This window comes from Canis lupus, chromosome 38 (genome assembly GCF_003254725.2).
Source record: "Canis lupus dingo isolate Sandy chromosome 38, ASM325472v2, whole genome shotgun sequence".
NCBI classification, from domain to species: Eukaryota; Metazoa; Chordata; class Mammalia; order Carnivora; family Canidae; genus Canis; species Canis lupus.
The window spans coordinates 13,924,696-13,941,996 of NC_064280.1; the positions used below are offsets into that span (position 1 = coordinate 13,924,696).

The 17,301-nt window shown below is 42.8% G+C and overlaps 1 protein-coding gene across 4 annotated transcripts in view; it reads left to right on the forward strand.

Moving 5' to 3' along the window:
• Positions 1 to 11,808: 11,808 nt before the first annotated feature.
• TGFB2 (transforming growth factor beta 2) overlaps positions 11,809 to 17,301 on the forward strand; it is an 81,021-nt gene continuing 75,528 nt past the window's right edge. For 2 of the 4 annotated variants that reach the window (XM_025420982.3, XM_035711041.2), the window contains exon 1: positions 11,815 to 12,963. In XM_025420982.3, coding sequence (XP_025276767.1) covers positions 12,618 to 12,963 — 346 coding nt within the window. In that variant the 5' untranslated portion in view covers positions 11,815 to 12,617. Of the gene's footprint in view, positions 12,964 to 17,301 lie in introns of all 4 variants that reach the window. The other 2 variants (XM_025420984.3, XM_025420983.3) reach the window with 2 other exon arrangements.

The following is a 17,301-nucleotide window of genomic DNA, read 5'->3' on the forward strand; positions in this document are numbered from 1 at the left end:
TTTCTATAAAAGAGAAAGGAGGAGATCAAATAAATAAGGCCATATTTTTGCAAACTTTTGGATAACTTTTTTCCCTTACGTTTACTTATTTTTTGTTATTTTTATCGTGAAGTTTTATAAATGTGTTGAAAAGAGAAATAAGTGAAATGGGATGGAAGTTTTATTTTTTCAGGCTTTTTAATGACTTTAGAAGACAGTTATTGTATTTAGTATGTTGCTATGTTTGTGCAACATGAATTTCACTTATAAAATAAACATTTGAGGAGCACCTGAGTGGTACGTACAGTCAGTTGAGCCTCTGATTCTTGGTTTGGGCTCAGGTCATGATCTCAGGGTTGTGATCTCAGAGTTGTGAGATTGAGTTTCAGTAGGGCTCCACTCTCAGTGCAGCCTCCTTGGGAGACTCTCCCTCTCCCTCTCCAATAAACAAATTTTTTAAAAAATAGTAAAGTAAACATTTGAAAAATTAGTAGACATATTTTTGGACATTTATAAGTTTCTTAAGCATGTGTCTATCTGTCTGCCTTAGCCATGGATGCTATAGCAGAATATCGTAGACTGGGTGGCTAAAACAACAAAGTTTCCTCAGAGTTCTATAGGATGGGAAGTCCCATGATTGAGGTGCCAGCAAATTTGATGTCTGGTGAGAGCTCTCTTTCTGATTTGCAGACAGCTGACTTCTTGCTTTGTCTTTGCTTGGTGAGAAGGGAGATCATCTTTTCTCAGTCTCTTTTATAAGAACGCTAATCTCATTCATGCGGGCTCCACCCTGGTGACCTAATTTACCTTTGAAAGGGCTCTGCTTCCAAATACCATTACATTGCGGATTAGGGCTTTAATAAATGAATTTGGGAAGATACATATTCAATCTATAGCAGTGTGTAAAATAGCAAATCTTACGTTTTTAACTTTGTGGAATAACTTTACCATTGTTTCTTGGCTTTAATAAAATTAGAAAGTTAAGTGAAGGAAGAAGAATTCATTCTGTTCCTTCCATAAATTCATCTCTTAGGATTAATGTACCATTTGTTTCTGTTCAGTATGTTGGTGATAGGTAGGAACTGTTAAGCCCTGCAGATATGAATATGGAGACTATTTGGGGTGAGCAAATTTCGGAAACAATAGAACTATTCCATGCCTACAAGGACGTCTCTCATTCTCTTCCCAAGGAAACAGGAGTCTGAATTTTGGCCAGCTGGATAGATGAATCTTAGTGACTGCAGCAAAGGTAGGCCTGGTGAACTTTTTCACTGGGTGAACTTTTCTGAAATTGATTAAATGAATTAATTTAGAGGACCTATGAACAGATTTGGAAGTAGATGGTCTTTGAAGTTCATGGTAAGACATTTAGAACCATGATTGATGTTTAACAAAATACTAAGTTGTAATGAATCTAATCAGAATTTTGTAAAATAGATTTCTTCTAATGCTTCTTAAATAATTTTAGATTTTCTAAAGAGTGCTTTCTAGCTTAGAGAACCACATTAACATTTTCATCCAGCCTACTAAGCATAATTTCAGGGAGTTACAATTTAGGTCTTTTTATCCAGATACGTGATGAACCTTCTGTGCTCAGAAGAGAGATCCTCAAAGACAGTTACAGAACGTGTTTTATTTTGTCTAGAATAACTAGTCCAGCACTGCTCACCTCTTCCCTCTTTTAGTGCCCTCCCTCCAGTTGCAGGGGTACATAATGAGCTTTCTGTTAAGTGCTCTTTGTAGTGATACAAAGGAATAGAGTTCTAAATTTTACTTACTTTAAATTTTAAAAGCTATGTGTGGCTAGTGGTGGTCTCTCTAATTATAAAGAGAATGCCGTTAGCATATATTTAGTCTGATAATATATCAGTAAAATTTGAAATCCTGTCTATGAGTTCTTCTGATAAACTTTTATGGATACAGTTTAAGTGTACGAATATTGGTGTAATTTTATTGATTAAATTGTTATTTTTTTCACTATTTGTATTTTGAAGAAGATATATTAAGTTGCTTTATAATTACATTATTTCCTCAGGTAACTATTTCCTTAAATGTGAGGCCACTGTTAATAACAAACAACATTTCATTTTTTTAGTGCAGTCATCTGCAGCTTTTAGAATGAATACACCAAACTTTGAATCTTACTGATTTTCTACAAGAAAATCAAATCTTACTGACTCACAAGTCTTACTGACTTATAATAGGTGAAAAAGGACATCTGGAGAACTGCCAGGTTCACAGATTTATCAGATACCATGTAAGGTTGGAGGTTCCCTGAAGAAGCACCTTTAGTTGCAGGGCTCTAGAGTTGTCCAGCAGTTCCAGGCTGTTCTAACACACACTTGACATCCTGCCAGAGCAAATGTAGATTGCAGATTTGGGCAAAAAAACAGAAAACAAAGAGCATAATGAGCATTATTAGCAGCAGCCAGTTTAAAATGATGAGGTGTTAACCACATTTGTATAAATAACAGTTTCTCTAACCCCTGAATCATTATCCTGCATTTTAAATGCAATCGTTTCATAAACATCAAAGCAAGAACACCAAATTTGTATGGGGTCAGGACCAACTGGGGCTCCGAATGGAGAGACAGCTGAGAGCTGTGTCCTTAACGCGTGGGTGGCCTTGCAGCTGTCGATTCACCCTCAGGCTACTAGACAGTTGCCTTCTTGCGCTTGCAGAACCAGACTTCCATTTGAAGTAAAAATGTATCTCCTCCCATGGAATGGACATAAACAATAGATTGACATCAGCTCTCAAAACATCAGCAAGGCAGCCAGACACAGCAGTCATCCTGAAATACTGCAATATTACCAAGCATAACATCAGGGGTGTTTCTACATAATATTTGTCTTTGTACAATAACACTGGGCTCTCTTAAATGTATTATAAATATAAAAGCTCATAGTTGAAAAGATTCAAGGTGATATTATCCTTCTCTACAAACACTAGGAACAAGATTGCGTGACACACAACTGCCATATCTTGGTTCTTCCACCGACTCCCAAATGTACTTGATGTGATGATGGGTTATATATCACTAGCATATAAATAAATCAGACATAGGCATACACTTGTTCATATAATAAGAATTTGAATAATGTATCCACAATATCTCCCTAGCACAGTACCTCCTATCTAGGGAGGGTCTCAACAAATGTTCTCTATTATGCATTTAGAGGATCAGATTCTGTACATGTAGATTTGTCATTCATTTCTGGTCTGTGTAACTGTAAATGTTTCTCCCCACAAAAGTTTACAGTCTGCAGATAGTAGATACATATTGAGACCTAGTAACCCTACTTCTAGAAACCCTCCTTGGGAAAAGATCCTGATTACAAAAATGCTGTATGAACAGTATTCTATTATAGCATTGCTTTTAATGGCAAGAAATTTTGGACAACCTACAGCTTCAGTGATAAGAGATCATTTACATAAACGTTGGTACTTCTACTTTTCTGCTACCATTTAGAATGATGGCTGTGAAGACCAGTGAAAACACATCTCAATAATGTTACCTGAAAAGGTAAGATTAAAAAATGGACAGGATAAGCTTTTTAAATGTCAAAAATTCATTAGATGAATATAAGAATACCTTCTTTTTAAAAGAAGATAATTTTGACAGTTTGCAAAACAAGTCTCACACAAAAGATCCTGATATTTAGTGAGATATTAAGTTTTTTGCCTACTTAGACTGTTCCAGAACTCAAACTAAATACTGCTTTACACAGGACACTCTAGAGATTGATAAGAAGTGCAGAGGTAAAATGAGAATCTCCATTTCCTTGATTTATTTTTAAAATGTTTCCTTTTCATGCTCAACCATTTTATTTTGATAGTCCCATCCGTCATTCCAGTTTAGGTGAAACAAAACAAGTAATAATAACAGCAAATATTTACACAGTAATTGTATGCCAGATACTACTTACGTGTTTTGTAATGTCCTTAACTCACACAGTCTTCCTATGACCCCATGAACTAGGTTCTGTTACTGTCCCCAATAAACAGGTAAGGGAACAAGCAGTAGATTCAATGACTTGCCAAGGTCACACAGCTAATACATTGAAGTCCAACCTTGAATCAACAGAACTGCTATACACAACAGTAATTCCCCACATTTTAGACGATATTAATGTCTTAAAGAAAATGAGATTCTAGAAATTGAACTTTGCTCTGGAAAAATAAATGGACATGTTTTATTTTTCAGTCTCATTTACTTAGGGCAAAACCTAGGGCCTGGGGAAGGGGACAACATTTATGAAAAGGTGAAAAAGTCTTCCTGGCAGTGGCAAGTCAGAGTTTCAAATAGCATGTCTTCTCAGGCTGCATTTTGGTTGTTGCTGTCCATTTATTATACAATACAGCATTGGAGAATTTACTTTAGGTCTTGAGTATGTCTGTTAATTCGAATGTTTTTATTATCCTGATTCTGCAGAAACAACTGCATTACTACTGGAGTGGGGTCCAATAGCTTTTGTCTCTTAGAACATGACTATGTGTGCTCCCTTCATTACCAAGATACAATGTATTGCCCGTATACTTCTGTTTATTACTTAATGACATTTTGATGATTAATAAAAATTTAAGTGCTGACTCTTTTGCTATTAAGAATTTGGATATTTAAATCATGCTTTATACACAAGACTAGACTTTAGCTTAGTATTGGCTAAGAGATAACTAGAATTATGGAAGTTCCACTGTTACTGATCTAGGATATTTTCTGAAAATGTATATTCTCAAGATGTCAAATTGTAGCTTTCATTTTCTTGTGCAGTAGATTTTGTTATATAGTGTTTTCCCTCAGGAAATGAAACAACAGATCAATGGGAAATATTCTTGAGGTGACGCTGTTGATTAGTTTCTTAACAGATTTTAAGCAAAATGGTAATTGTATGATTCGTAAATAAGCTGTGATGAATATACTCAGAAAATTGAGCGTGTTGATTTTTTCTTTCTCCAGAGGAAGTTGTGAGAAGTACCACTGCTCTCCTCTAGGTGGCATGATTTAGGCTATCATTGAATTAACTGATAGGATCTTTTTTTTTTTTTTTTTTTTTTTCCCTTCAACCAGATGAGTGTCTAGTCTCTGGACAATCTGTACAATGGTGGCATTGATTAGATTTAATTTTTACAACTGTTCAAATAACTAGGTTTACCTTGTCATTGTCTGTTCATAACCTTAATTAATGTTAAAAGACAAAGGTCTCTGAAAGAAGCAAAAGTGAAAATCTTATCTGTACTGACCAGGCAACCAAAATCCTGTTTGTGTATTGCTCAAGTCTTTCTTGGGCCATAGCACACACACCCATTGTTTGACTTATTTCTTTGGTTTATAGTAAATAGCCTGTCACTGATAGAAACTGTAAAGATATTGTACTAAAGGGAGGACATAGGTATGACTGGAATAATCTAAGCAGAAAGTAGAAACTGTTGGAATTTTGATCATTGCAATTTTCAAGTTAACAGTAAACAACCCTATCAATTGAGTGAAGTTCTGGTTTTGTGAGGCCATTACTGTTTATTTTTTTATTTTATTTTTTTTTAATTTTTATTTATTTATGATAGTCACAGAGAGAGAGAGAGAGAGAGGCAGAGACACAGGCAGAGGGAGAAGCAGGCCCCATGCACTGGGAGCCCGATGTGGGATTCGATCCCGGGTCTCCAGGATCGCGCCCCGGGCCAAAGGCAGGCGCCAAACCGCTGCGCCACCCAGGGATCCCCATTACTGTTTATTAAACAGGGAAGATCAACATGTAGAAAAGTCAGTATTAGGTGACCCATAAGCACCAGATGACAGCCATTCCTTTTTCTGTACACAAAAATGAGGACAGAATTCATTTTTACTTTTCAAATTCTTCTATCAATTGTTCATTTTCCAAAATTGAAAAGCAAACTTGTGCACAGGATACATGAAATGCTTGTTAATCCCCATTATTATTATCTTTTATCTTTTTCCTTTCCATGTGAGAGGCTGGCTTTCATGGAGCTCAGAAGAAGCTTGACCACGTACTTGTTAAGGGCTTCAGTTTTGGGGGGATGCATGCTTAGATCAATACTAAAGCTGTACAAGGAAGCATTTTCAAATTTTAGCTCTGATAGTGATTATTAGAATCTGAAACACAAAGGAAACAAAAAGGCTTGGAAATATGCAAAATATATCACTATGGTAATGAAGAACAGGTGAATGTCTAACTGATGTTACTGTTACCAATTCAAATTTTGAAGTGGCATCGTTTCAAAATAGTGACTATCTGGGACAGTCCCGGTTTACCCCTTTTGTCTTATAATGTACTTATGAATAGCATCCTCTTCACACTTGAAAGTGCGTGACAAGTTATATGGTCGCCCTAGTTGTAAGTTTATTTTTCTAAGACTCAAACGTCGGGAAAAGTTTGTAGCCTTGAGTCTCCAGTTTTACAGATTATAAACTACTCATATAACTTTGCTTTTTATAATATTAATTAAGTATACTTGTACTTCACTGTTTAAAATTCTTATTTACTGTTTTCTCCTTCTAACAAAGAGCTGCATCCAGGTTTTCTTTATGTGCAATTACTGTCCTCTGTTGGTTTTTGTTTTCATTTTTTTAATTGCAGGATAATTGAGGCAATAAAAAGGCAAGACTCTGAAATATAGGTGGGTAACTTTGCTAATGAAAATGTACACATTCAGAATTTCACACAATGATACCCACCAACATGACAAATTCGTTAAAAAATGAAAAGTTCACTTTACATTCTGATCGTCATTTTTTAAAAAATTATGAGCACATAATCATGTCTTTACCATTTGCCTTCTCTTTCTCCGTACTCATCTTTTATATATATTTTTACTTTGTTGAAATACTTCTCTCTCTGCCTTTCTCTCCAGCAACCTCATTCTGGCTTCTTGTTTTGTGTAGTGTGTCTGGATTCCTGGGGTGCTGGGGTAAGGGAAGTAGTAGAGACTCTGTAAGGGCCAGGAGCAAACACTGCCCTGAGTAAGGAAAATCCTGCTGCTGGCTTCTCTTTATCAACATTAGCATTTTATTAAGCATGTATCCATTTTATACTCTATGACAACTGCCCCCTTATGTTCATTTATTTATTTATATCAGTCACTAAATACTATTTTAGTGGATGAATTTCACCGGAGGCAAGAAACCACATTTCAGTAGACCGAGGGGCTGACAAAGCCCAGGCCACAGAGACTGCCTCCCAAGGAAAGACTTCCTCCCGTTGGAACTCTCAGAGCAGAAAAGCAGTTCTATGTAGAGATGTAAGTGCCCAAAGGCCACAAGCAGTAATCCATCAGCTAATCATAATTCCAAAGGGTAAGACAAATGTTCCCACAGAGTATCATTAAAGTGTGAGTTTAATCTCTGCTCTGCTCTGTTTTTCTCTCCTCCTTATCTCTTGAGTTGATCCCTTTATCTCTTACCACCTCTATTCTTCTCTTTAAAAGCTTTCTCCTCCCTGTCCGTGGTTCCATACTTATCACTTCTGTCTTAGATTAACCTATAGATACAAAATGGAGAAAATAATTGGATTCTTTTTCATGGGGAGGTCACTAACCTTTCCATTTCATCATTCTGAGAGCAGAAATTTGTTTACCTACAGAAATGCATTACAGAACATGAGACAAAAAATGTTTTATAGACCAAACAGTGTTTTTGAATTGTATCAAATAGAAAATTAAGAAAAACCTAAAAGGCTTTGATGTATTTTCACATTAAAGGGTTATTTTGCAGGTAGTGAGTGTCACTGGTTCTAAATATTTCTTTTCCCTACCTCCTGGTTATCCATGCTTGGTACCAAGCTTATGGGAAGCTTTCAAAGTTGTTGCAGATGAAGTTATTCTTTCTTTAGAGTCAGGAAGGACCGCTTATATCATGAACTCTTGCCTCGGATCCACATAGTAAAACTCTGGACATGGATGAGTAGTTTTGATATCAGACATTTGTTTAGCATCTTGTAGGAATTCCACATAACTTAAGTGAATAGACCCATTAATGAGCAGAGAAGGGCTAGTGGCTGACACAGCTGCATCCTCTCTCTGCCTTTCTGATCTGCACAACAAGGACGTCCATTTTAGGGTGTTAAATAATGAAAGCTTAATCTTGAATTTCTACTTAACTGGGCTCCAGTCATTTAGAGTTCTGTTCACCAGAAGTATATGTTCCTGTCCTTTCTTCGTATAATCCATGGGAGCCAAATACCAGACTGTTCAAAGTAATTGAATGGGAATGTACTTACCAAAACTGCTAGCAGGCATAACCATGAAGCAAAGTCTTACTAGGATCTTCCCTGACTTTTTTCTTTCTAGTTATATCTGAGAAAGAGTAGAGGCCACATGTGTTTTATTACACAGTCCCTGACACAAATGGAGAAGTGAGAGGGTATTAAAAATGGTGGGTAACATTTAATGAGCATATACTAAGTGCCATGTTTGCTGGGAGTGTTTTGGGTAACTTGTGTAATTCAATCCTCAATAATCTTGTTTGTATTATATTTTATACCCTTTTCACAGACGAAGAAACTAACACAGCATCTGAGTAACTTGGCCAGAATCACAAAACCAGAAAGTGACAGAAATTTGAACCCAAGAAAACTTGACTCTGAAGCCTCTCCTTTAACCACTATGCTCTCCTGCCTCCTTGAGGTAATCAAGATGGTTAATACCGTTAAATACCTTTCTGAAGAAATCAAGACGATCTATAGGAGTTCAACAGCCTTTTACCATGAAGACTGAAGTCCCTGCCACGTAATAAGATCTCAATAAATTCAGTGAATACTTCTTGAATATAGAAATGAAAAGGCTCCAAGAGTTATTTAATAGAAGAAAGGATCCGTTTGTGTTTCCCAAGGAGGCATGTCTTACCGTCTTAATCTGTTTACATCTTCAAAGGGTTTCTCCCAGAGAGGTAGAGAGGGACTCTGTTCCTGCTAGTCTCGAGTTCCTATGCTTGCCTACACCACATTTCACCACCCCCTCCCCTGTCCTACCTTCCTGGAAATTATAAGTCGTCTCTTATGAATAGGCCAGGGGTTTTAAGGGGTTGTTAAGTTAGCAATAAGTGCTCAACCAACTGATATTAGGGACATAAGTGTGCATGTTTATGTTGGGTAGGGTTGTCAGAAGAATTTAGTGCTTACATTGTTTTCCTAGAAGTGATATAGATGGACTTTGGCTAATCTCTCCATATTCTAATCTGAATCCACTTAACCTCAGGTGAGTGTATGTCTATACCAGGGAGGCTGGACCTATGTCCTCAGTGGAGTATAGTGGCAGAGGTGACCAGCCATACTCCCAGGCAACATCTTCAGTCACTAGCCCTAGTTTGCACGTCCTGCTCTACATTCTAGAATTGCCTCGGATGTACAAATATTACTTTTCCCTCTTTGTGTAGAACTGATTATTGCAGTTCTTAAACAGAACGCAAAGGGATGGCAACTGGATGAGTTTCAACCTGTTGAGTCTGGAGGAAAACTAGCCCCACAGTAGCTTTTCTTGATTATATTTTGCTTTGGTTAATAGAACGGCAGCTGGTTGTCCATCTCTTTTCAAGCCACTTCAATTTGAAACCGGCCTCAAGGAGAGGAAACTGCTAATGCTGATTTATACGTAACTTTCAGAAGTATTTGGAAGCGGATTGGAACAATCTCTTTATTTCAGAGTTTTCCCATGTGTCCTAATAGGTAAAGAATTCCATGTTCAAGGGAGGTTAGAATATGCTAGGTTAAAAGAGCTGAACAAGTTGTTTTTGTTTTGTTTTGTTTTTCTGCAAGATTTTCAGAGCCTTTAACATGATGATGGGAATTGTGAATCTGCAAGAAGCAGCAGGGACCCATTATCTCCCAAACTTACTTCTCTATGGAGGCTGTGTTTGTCAGACATGTTCTGGTACCGGTTTACATAGGACACCTTAGAAGTCTGTGGTGGGTAAGGACACGGACAATGCATCCTGACTGTAAAACCCATACCTACTTTCTAGGGTTGTAAACATTATGTGTGTGTCTGTGTGTGTGTGTGTGTGTGTGTGTATCTTACATAGTGTAGTATGTGTTAGCCACTATTAGGACTATTTATTCAACTCTTTACTAATGATACAGGCCTCATCCACATGTCAATTTCCAAAGTTAAAGTTTCTTCCTATAATAAAAGACACATCTAAACTAGGGAATAATATAGAGGCTTTGAGTTTGGGGGAAAACTCAACAGAGTTTCCACTTTAAATCATCTGTCTAGTCAGTATGGCCACAGTCATGACGAAACGAAAATGTTGACTTTGAGTAACTAAAGGTAAAAGACAAAGGGAAAAGTGAACAGTGGCAAGAATCATTCTTGGACTCCTCTAATGGAGACGAGATTGAAATAGAAAATGTCAAATACTGTGCGGTGTACAACAGTAGACACCAAACACTGTAAAATTCCAGCTTCCTGGATGTATGCTATGGAAAGAATGAAGTTGGTTGCTAATGTCTAGCTGAGGAAGAAGGCGAAGAAGAGAAAGCCATATGAAGAAGGGGCCCCGGGCAGCAAGTTAAGGTATTCACTCTTTCGCTGAAACGGTGAAACCGGTAAATGTACTTCATTCTCTAGATAAATTAAAGACGGAGGTCTGTTTTCATGTTTGCAGCAGTTCACAGTCAAACGGAGGACTCGACTGTAAACAACAAACCATAATAAGTAAGCTTGAGGATGGAGGTACTGGCACAGTGTTATGGGATCTCAGAAAATGATTCCACTAACAAGGTAGGTGAATCTTAGATGGGAAGCAGGTCTCAGGGTTGGGGGTGGTTTCCTAGTAAACTGATGCTCATTCACGTAAGTGTGTATGTGTGTGTACAGTTCAGGAGGGAGGACGATCTAGAGCAAGTGATTCCGTTTGGGAGGCTGTGAGTGAGCCACACTAAAAACGGGAGGCTTGATAGCTTGTCCTTCACCAGACGGGTCCAAGATGACTATATAAAGTAAATACCATAAATCACTGTTGTCAGGGCGCACACTCCACCTCCTCCCTCCCTTCCCCACAGCCGTCCTCATTTCCACACCCCCTCAACGGTTCAGGGAGAGCTCGTGGTCTAAGTAAACGAGAGGACTTCTGACTGTAATCCTAGCACGTCACTTTGTTGAAGGCAAACACGTGGTTCAGAGAGAACTTATAAATCTCTCCTCCCAGGCAAGATCGTGATGTTATCTGCTGGCAGCAGAAGGTTCGCTCCGAGGGGAGCTCCAGGAGCTCCCGACGAGAGAGGGGGAGAGAGAGAGAGAGAGAGAGAGAGAGAGAGGGAGGGAGGGAGGGAGGGAGAAGGAAGGAGGGACAGAGAGAGGGAGAGAGTGGGAGGGAGAGAGAGAGAGGGAGAGAAGGGAGAGAGGCAGAGAGGGGAGCGGGCGCAGCCAGGCAGAGAAGGGCAAACGGAAGAGCGGAGCAGGAGCGCAAGTGACGGCGGCCCGGGCAGGGATGGAGAACGTAGTATAACGGTCTAGGCAGCCACTCGGGAGCCAAGGAGGGGGGTGCCCGGCTGCACAAGGGAGGAGAGGGGCTGCGCCGGGGTGCCAAGCGCCCACCTACCCGCGGCGAGAAAGTCCGAGCGGGAGAGAAACCAGGAGCGGGTGGGAGCGCAGGGGCCCCGCGCAGCCCCTCAGGAATAACAACCTCCCCGGGCGGCGCGTCCCCGGGGCCGGGTTGGCGTCTGGAGCGAGCGCAGGAGGAGGAGCGGGAGCCGGAGCGGGAGCGGAGCGGGAGCCGGAGCGGGAGCGGGAGCGGGAGCCGGAGCGGGGCGGGAGCGGGAGGGAGGGAGGGAGGGAGGGAGGTGGAGGCTGCAGGCGGCCGCGAGCGCCGGCCGGGGTGTCGGCCCCGCGAGCCCCGGGAGCAGGACCCGCCGCGTCCCGGGCTCGCCCCCAGCGCGCGCACACGCGGGCGCGCACACCCGCTCGCACACTCGCGCACTCACACACTCACACACGTGTGCGCCCTCCGCTCCCGGGCCGCGGCTGCTCCGGCTCCCCGCGCCGCAGTGGAAGGCAGGGCCGCGCCGCTCCTTCCTTAAATACCTGCCCTACCGCCCGGCCGGCTCGGCGGCCCCCCGCGCCGCGCTCCCCGCGCCCCTCCCGCGCGCTCGCCAGCTGCCAGCCCCGGGACCTTTTCATCTCTTCCCTTTTGGCCGGAGGAGCCGAGTTCAGATCCGCCACTCCGCACCCGAAACTGACACACTGAACTCCGTTTCCTCCTCTTAAAATTTATTCCTGCCTAATAGCCACTCGTCTCTTTTTTCGCCCCCCCTCCCCACCTCGTCGCTCCAAGAAAACTTTTTCTTGCTCCCCGAAGTTAGGGTTCTCTCTCCCCATCGCGTGTTAATATTTCCACTTTCGGAACGACCTGCATTTTCTTTTTAAAGGAATTCCAGCAAGATACCTTTTTCTCTTGGACGTTGACTCTCGACTGTTTGCAAAAGTCTCGCATTAAAAAAAAAAACAACAACAACAAAACAACAACAAAAAACAAAAAAACAAAAAATTTACCTGATCTCTACTTGAGAGTTGTTGGCTTCTTTTTTTTTTTTCTACTAGCTTTTTTTTTTTTTTTTAATTTTTACTTTTTTTTTTTTTTTTGGAAACTTTTTCCACCTTTAAAAAGAAAAAAAAAAAAAAAAAGATGCACTACTGTGTGCTGAGCGCTTTTCTGATCCTGCATCTGGTCACGGCCGCGCTCAGCCTGTCTACCTGCAGCACGCTCGATATGGACCAGTTCATGCGCAAGAGGATCGAGGCGATCCGCGGGCAGATCCTGAGCAAGCTGAAGCTCACCAGCCCCCCGGAAGACTACCCCGAACCCGAGGAGGTCCCCCCGGAGGTGATCTCCATCTACAACAGCACCAGGGACTTGCTGCAGGAGAAGGCGAGCCGGAGGGCGGCCGCCTGCGAGCGCGAGAGGAGCGACGAGGAGTACTACGCCAAGGAGGTCTACAAGATAGACATGCCGCCCTTCTTCCCCTCGGAAAGTAAGTACCGCTTCTCGCTTCCATCCCCCGCGGCCGCGTGCGGCCCGAGGCTCCCGGGGCCGCGCTCCCCACCCCCGGACCTCCATCCCCCTCCCGGACCCCCATCCCACCCACCTCCCATCTCCATTCCACCCCCCACCTCCATCCCACCCACCTCCCATCTCCATTCCACCCCCCACCTCCATCCCACCCACCTCCCATCTCCATTCCACCCCCCACCTCCATCCCACCCCCCCACCTCCATCCCACCCCCCGTCTCCATCCCACCCGCCCGACCTCCATCCCACCCACCCCCCATCTCCATCCCACCCCCCGCGACCTCCATCCCCCCCCCACCTCCATCCCACCCCCCTCCTCGCCAGCCGGGGGCCTGAGGACGTTAGGCTTGCAGTCGGCGACTCGCGCCTGGACTTTTCTCCTCGCGCCCGGGGCCCGGGGAGCGTGAGGCTCTGTCCCTCTCCTGCTGGCCCCCGAGGCCCTCTCCGGGACTCCGCACCCCGCGCCCCGCCCGCCGGGAGGCGCTCCCCGGGGCCGCGCGCAGCCGGGGCGGCCCGGCGGGGCTTTTGCTCCCCTTGCTGCGGGCGGCGCACTGGCGCGCGAAGGGTTAAAGCAAAAAGTGGCTCGGAGCTAGCCTCTCCGGAAGGCGCCCCTTTCCGGGCGACCTATCAGCGGGTTCCCCCAGCCTTCCCTATTGTCTCTGACGCCCCTAAGCCGTGTCAGCACCGCCCAGACCCCGGCGGACCCGGAGACCCCTCCGGACACCCCTCGGAGCCCCGGGCCTGCGCCCCCGGAGGCGCGGCTCGCCACCACGTCCCCTCCGGAGTTCACCTGGCGCGCTAGGAGGGGGGACGGCCTGGTTTCTGACGGTGTCCCCCAGGGCTTTCCTTCGCGTTATTTTTTCAGGGTTGGCTCCGACCTGTCTTCTTAAGCTCCTGGTGGAGCGGATCCTTCTCCTTAAGGGGGTTCCCGTCTATCTTTCTCACCCTCGAGCCCTGGGCTCCCCGCGCTTTCTTAGGCTTCCTTGCAGTTATTTCGGTGCATTCCTAAATCTCACAGTAGAAGACAGCCGATTTTTTTTTTTTTTTCCTAAACTGGCTTCTCTAAGGGCAGCGTCCTCAAACCCAGCTGGCATACAGTAGCAGCGGGAGTGATTTATCGTGCAGTTGGGGGGGGGGGGCGGGGGGAGTGGGGAGGGAAGAGGACAGTTAGCTGGGAATGGTTTCCAAGTTCTTAAGGGAAAAAAAAAAAAAGAAAAGCAGAAGAAGCATCCAGTGATACCTGAGAGGGTTAAATACCAGGAAGAGAAGAGAGAGAGAGAAAAAAAAAAAGCTTCAACATTTGCGTATTCCAAATCCCAAGTCATAAACTTTTCATTGGTTGCCCATTTCTCCCCCACCCCCCTCCCTTTCCATGCCCTATATACTTGCTGGCTGCCTTCACAAAGTCTCTGTGTCTTGCCTAAATAGATAATATGGCCATCCTAGTCGTTTTATCCTAGAGGTTCTAATTGCAGGGTGCCCCCCTTTCTTCTTCTTCTTCTTTCTTCTTTCTTCTTCCTTCTTTCTTCTTCTTCTTTTTTTTTTTTTTTTAATATTTATTCTTAGTTTGACAAGCCCTGGTTCTGTGACTTGCCATGTCTTGTACTTGACAGTCTCCAAATGTCAGCCCCTGGATCTAGCGCCAGTCTCCCTGGCCACCTTTCTTTTTTCCTGCACCTTCTCTTCTGGTTCCAGAGCAGAGCAGATGCGGAAGGTCCTGGCAAGCAGGATGGTTTTATTATTGTAATTAGGCACAGTCCACAACGGGGTTGACAAATACACACCGCCCCGGTTATTCCCCTCGGGAAGTAAAGCTTTCTACCTGGGGTGGAGCCAAGGAGATATTAGGAAGGCAAGTTCACTGTAATTGGTCCAGAACAATTGAGACCAAACCGAGAGTTGAGTCACTTTGCTTTCTCAAGCACGTGTATCCGTTCCACTGCTATTTGGGCAGGCGGGCAAGTTAGGTTATATAGAATCTGAACCGTGTTTACCTGCGGAAGTTGAAGTGAGTTGCCAGCACTTTTACAACACTCCGGAAGTCTGATCTCTTCCTCATCAGTACACAGGTGTGGAGAGAGCCAGTTACCCAAGGGGGTGTTGTTGCTTCCTTGATTCTTTGTTCTTTCGGGCACACCTTAGGCCAAAGAGGTGAGGTGATCCAAGCCAGGATAATGATCATCCCCAAACTGGAAAAAGTCTCAGGTTGTTGGGATTGCACAGGGTGTCGTCTAAGATCAGGATGTGGCTTCTCTTCTCCTTCCCACCTCCAGCCACCAAATAGATTAAAAGCTCTGCTAAGTGCAGTATTTAAAAAAAAAAAAAAAAAGCATACTATCAGTTTTCATACAAAGAATACTGGCTTCTACGGAAGTTTAGGGGCAGAAAAGCATACTAAGGGCAGATTGGATACTCCTGTGCAAGAACTGTGGATAATTTTATAGAAAGTAGGTTAACTGATTTTCCAGCACTTTCTAGTTATACTGGAATATAGAGAGCCCTTCCAAAAAAAAGGAAGAAAAGAAGAAATCACTCCACCATATTTTTAAAGAGCAAATTGAAAGTACAGCATTGGCTTATAGACCAGCTTTCCCTCTTTAGGACTTTTCCGCCCAACTTTTAACTCATCACTGAAGTGGCTGTAGGGAGGGAGTGTGCCTGTCATTTCTTGCAGTGAATCCGGCAAGGGTCATAAGCCCCAGAGATGAAGGCATGGGAAAGATCACTGGTTCATTTTTTACCACCAACTTATTAGCGTTCGGGGAGTGACTTCAGCTCAAATATTACAAATATGCTCTAATTATACTCAATGAGCTATATATCATTACAGATCGCTGATAGCCCTTTGTGGGACATTTTATACAGTTCAGACTACATATTTTTAGTAATGTGGAGATTTAAAAGTAAAAATATAAGAGATATTGTATATGCCCTCAGGCATATTTTGTTTAAAATATTATCCTTGGCCTAGTATACTGTATAAATACAGTAAATATGAATAGAACTGGCCAGGTGCCAATCTCCTAGGATGGATTTTAGTCAAGAAGGTATTTATGGGATATAAATAATACTGTGTCAACATTTAAAGAAGGGGTCTGATTAGTTTTGAATTTATTCGTATTGATCTTTTCACATGCTGTTAGTTTAAGGCTCAAAGTGGAGTTATGCTAAGGTTTACCGATAGTTTACCCAGTGGGCATTAGTGGACGCTCTAGTCCTGTTCACAGGCCATCTGAAGTTCAAGGCACATCTATTTGAAAGACACTGCACAAAGCTTTAGAAATCTTGAGAGGGATTCCATTGACTAGAGTAAGAATCCAAATGATGGACAGTTAAAATCTGTAGAGGCTTGGACAATCAAAAGAAAAAAAGAAAAAGAAAAGTTTTATTTTCTATCTTTCCTCTCACTTTTTTCACTGAAAGAAACTAGGCAGTGTCAGGGTTCTACCAGGTGGTGATGTTGCACCCCCACCCCCACCTCCCAGGGAACCTGTGGCAATGTCTGGAGAGGGTTTTGGCTGTCATGACTAGGGTGGTAGGGAAGGGGGTGCTACTGGCATATAGTGGGTAGAGGCCACAAATTGTTGCTAACCATCCTAGAATGTACAGGATGGGTTCCCTCCACCCACCACCACCACCACCGTGCACATCAAAGAGTTGTCCAGCCCCAGATGTCGATAAGGTGCATGTTGAGAAGCCCTGGTCACCCTGCTATTTATGTTGGGTTACTGAATTTTGCTCAGAGTACCATCTTAAAAGCAATACCCTAAAAATAAAAATATCTGTATGATCAAAAGATTAAAATGAATAGAAAGATAATCAGAAAGTTACCTTCATTAGATGGGAGTATGAATTGGACCATTTTGCGGGGTGTATACTTTTTTTATTATGATCTTAAAGCACCTAAATTGGAAACCTCAAAACTTCCCATTCATTTAGCCTAAATTATGATGCTGCCCCACCCATCGGTAACTTCAGTCCGCAGCACTTGTGATGTTAGTCAGAACAGAGGAAAAAAAAAAAAAAAGTGAGGAATTGTCTCGGATTTTCCTTGCAAGGAAACTAAACAGTACATGGTAATGAGGATTGGAATCTCCAACCGAGACAACCGAAGAAAGTAAATAATTGTGTTGGTTTATTCTATCATATTGAATTAGATAAACCAAAATATACAGCCTGAGACATCACAACGAGGTTCCCTGTGTAAGTGTTTCACACGAATGTTAAACATTTAATAGCAAGCAGTCTCCTTTTTTATTTCCCCTGTCATTTTCCAAGTGAAATCGTGGAATGTAGAATG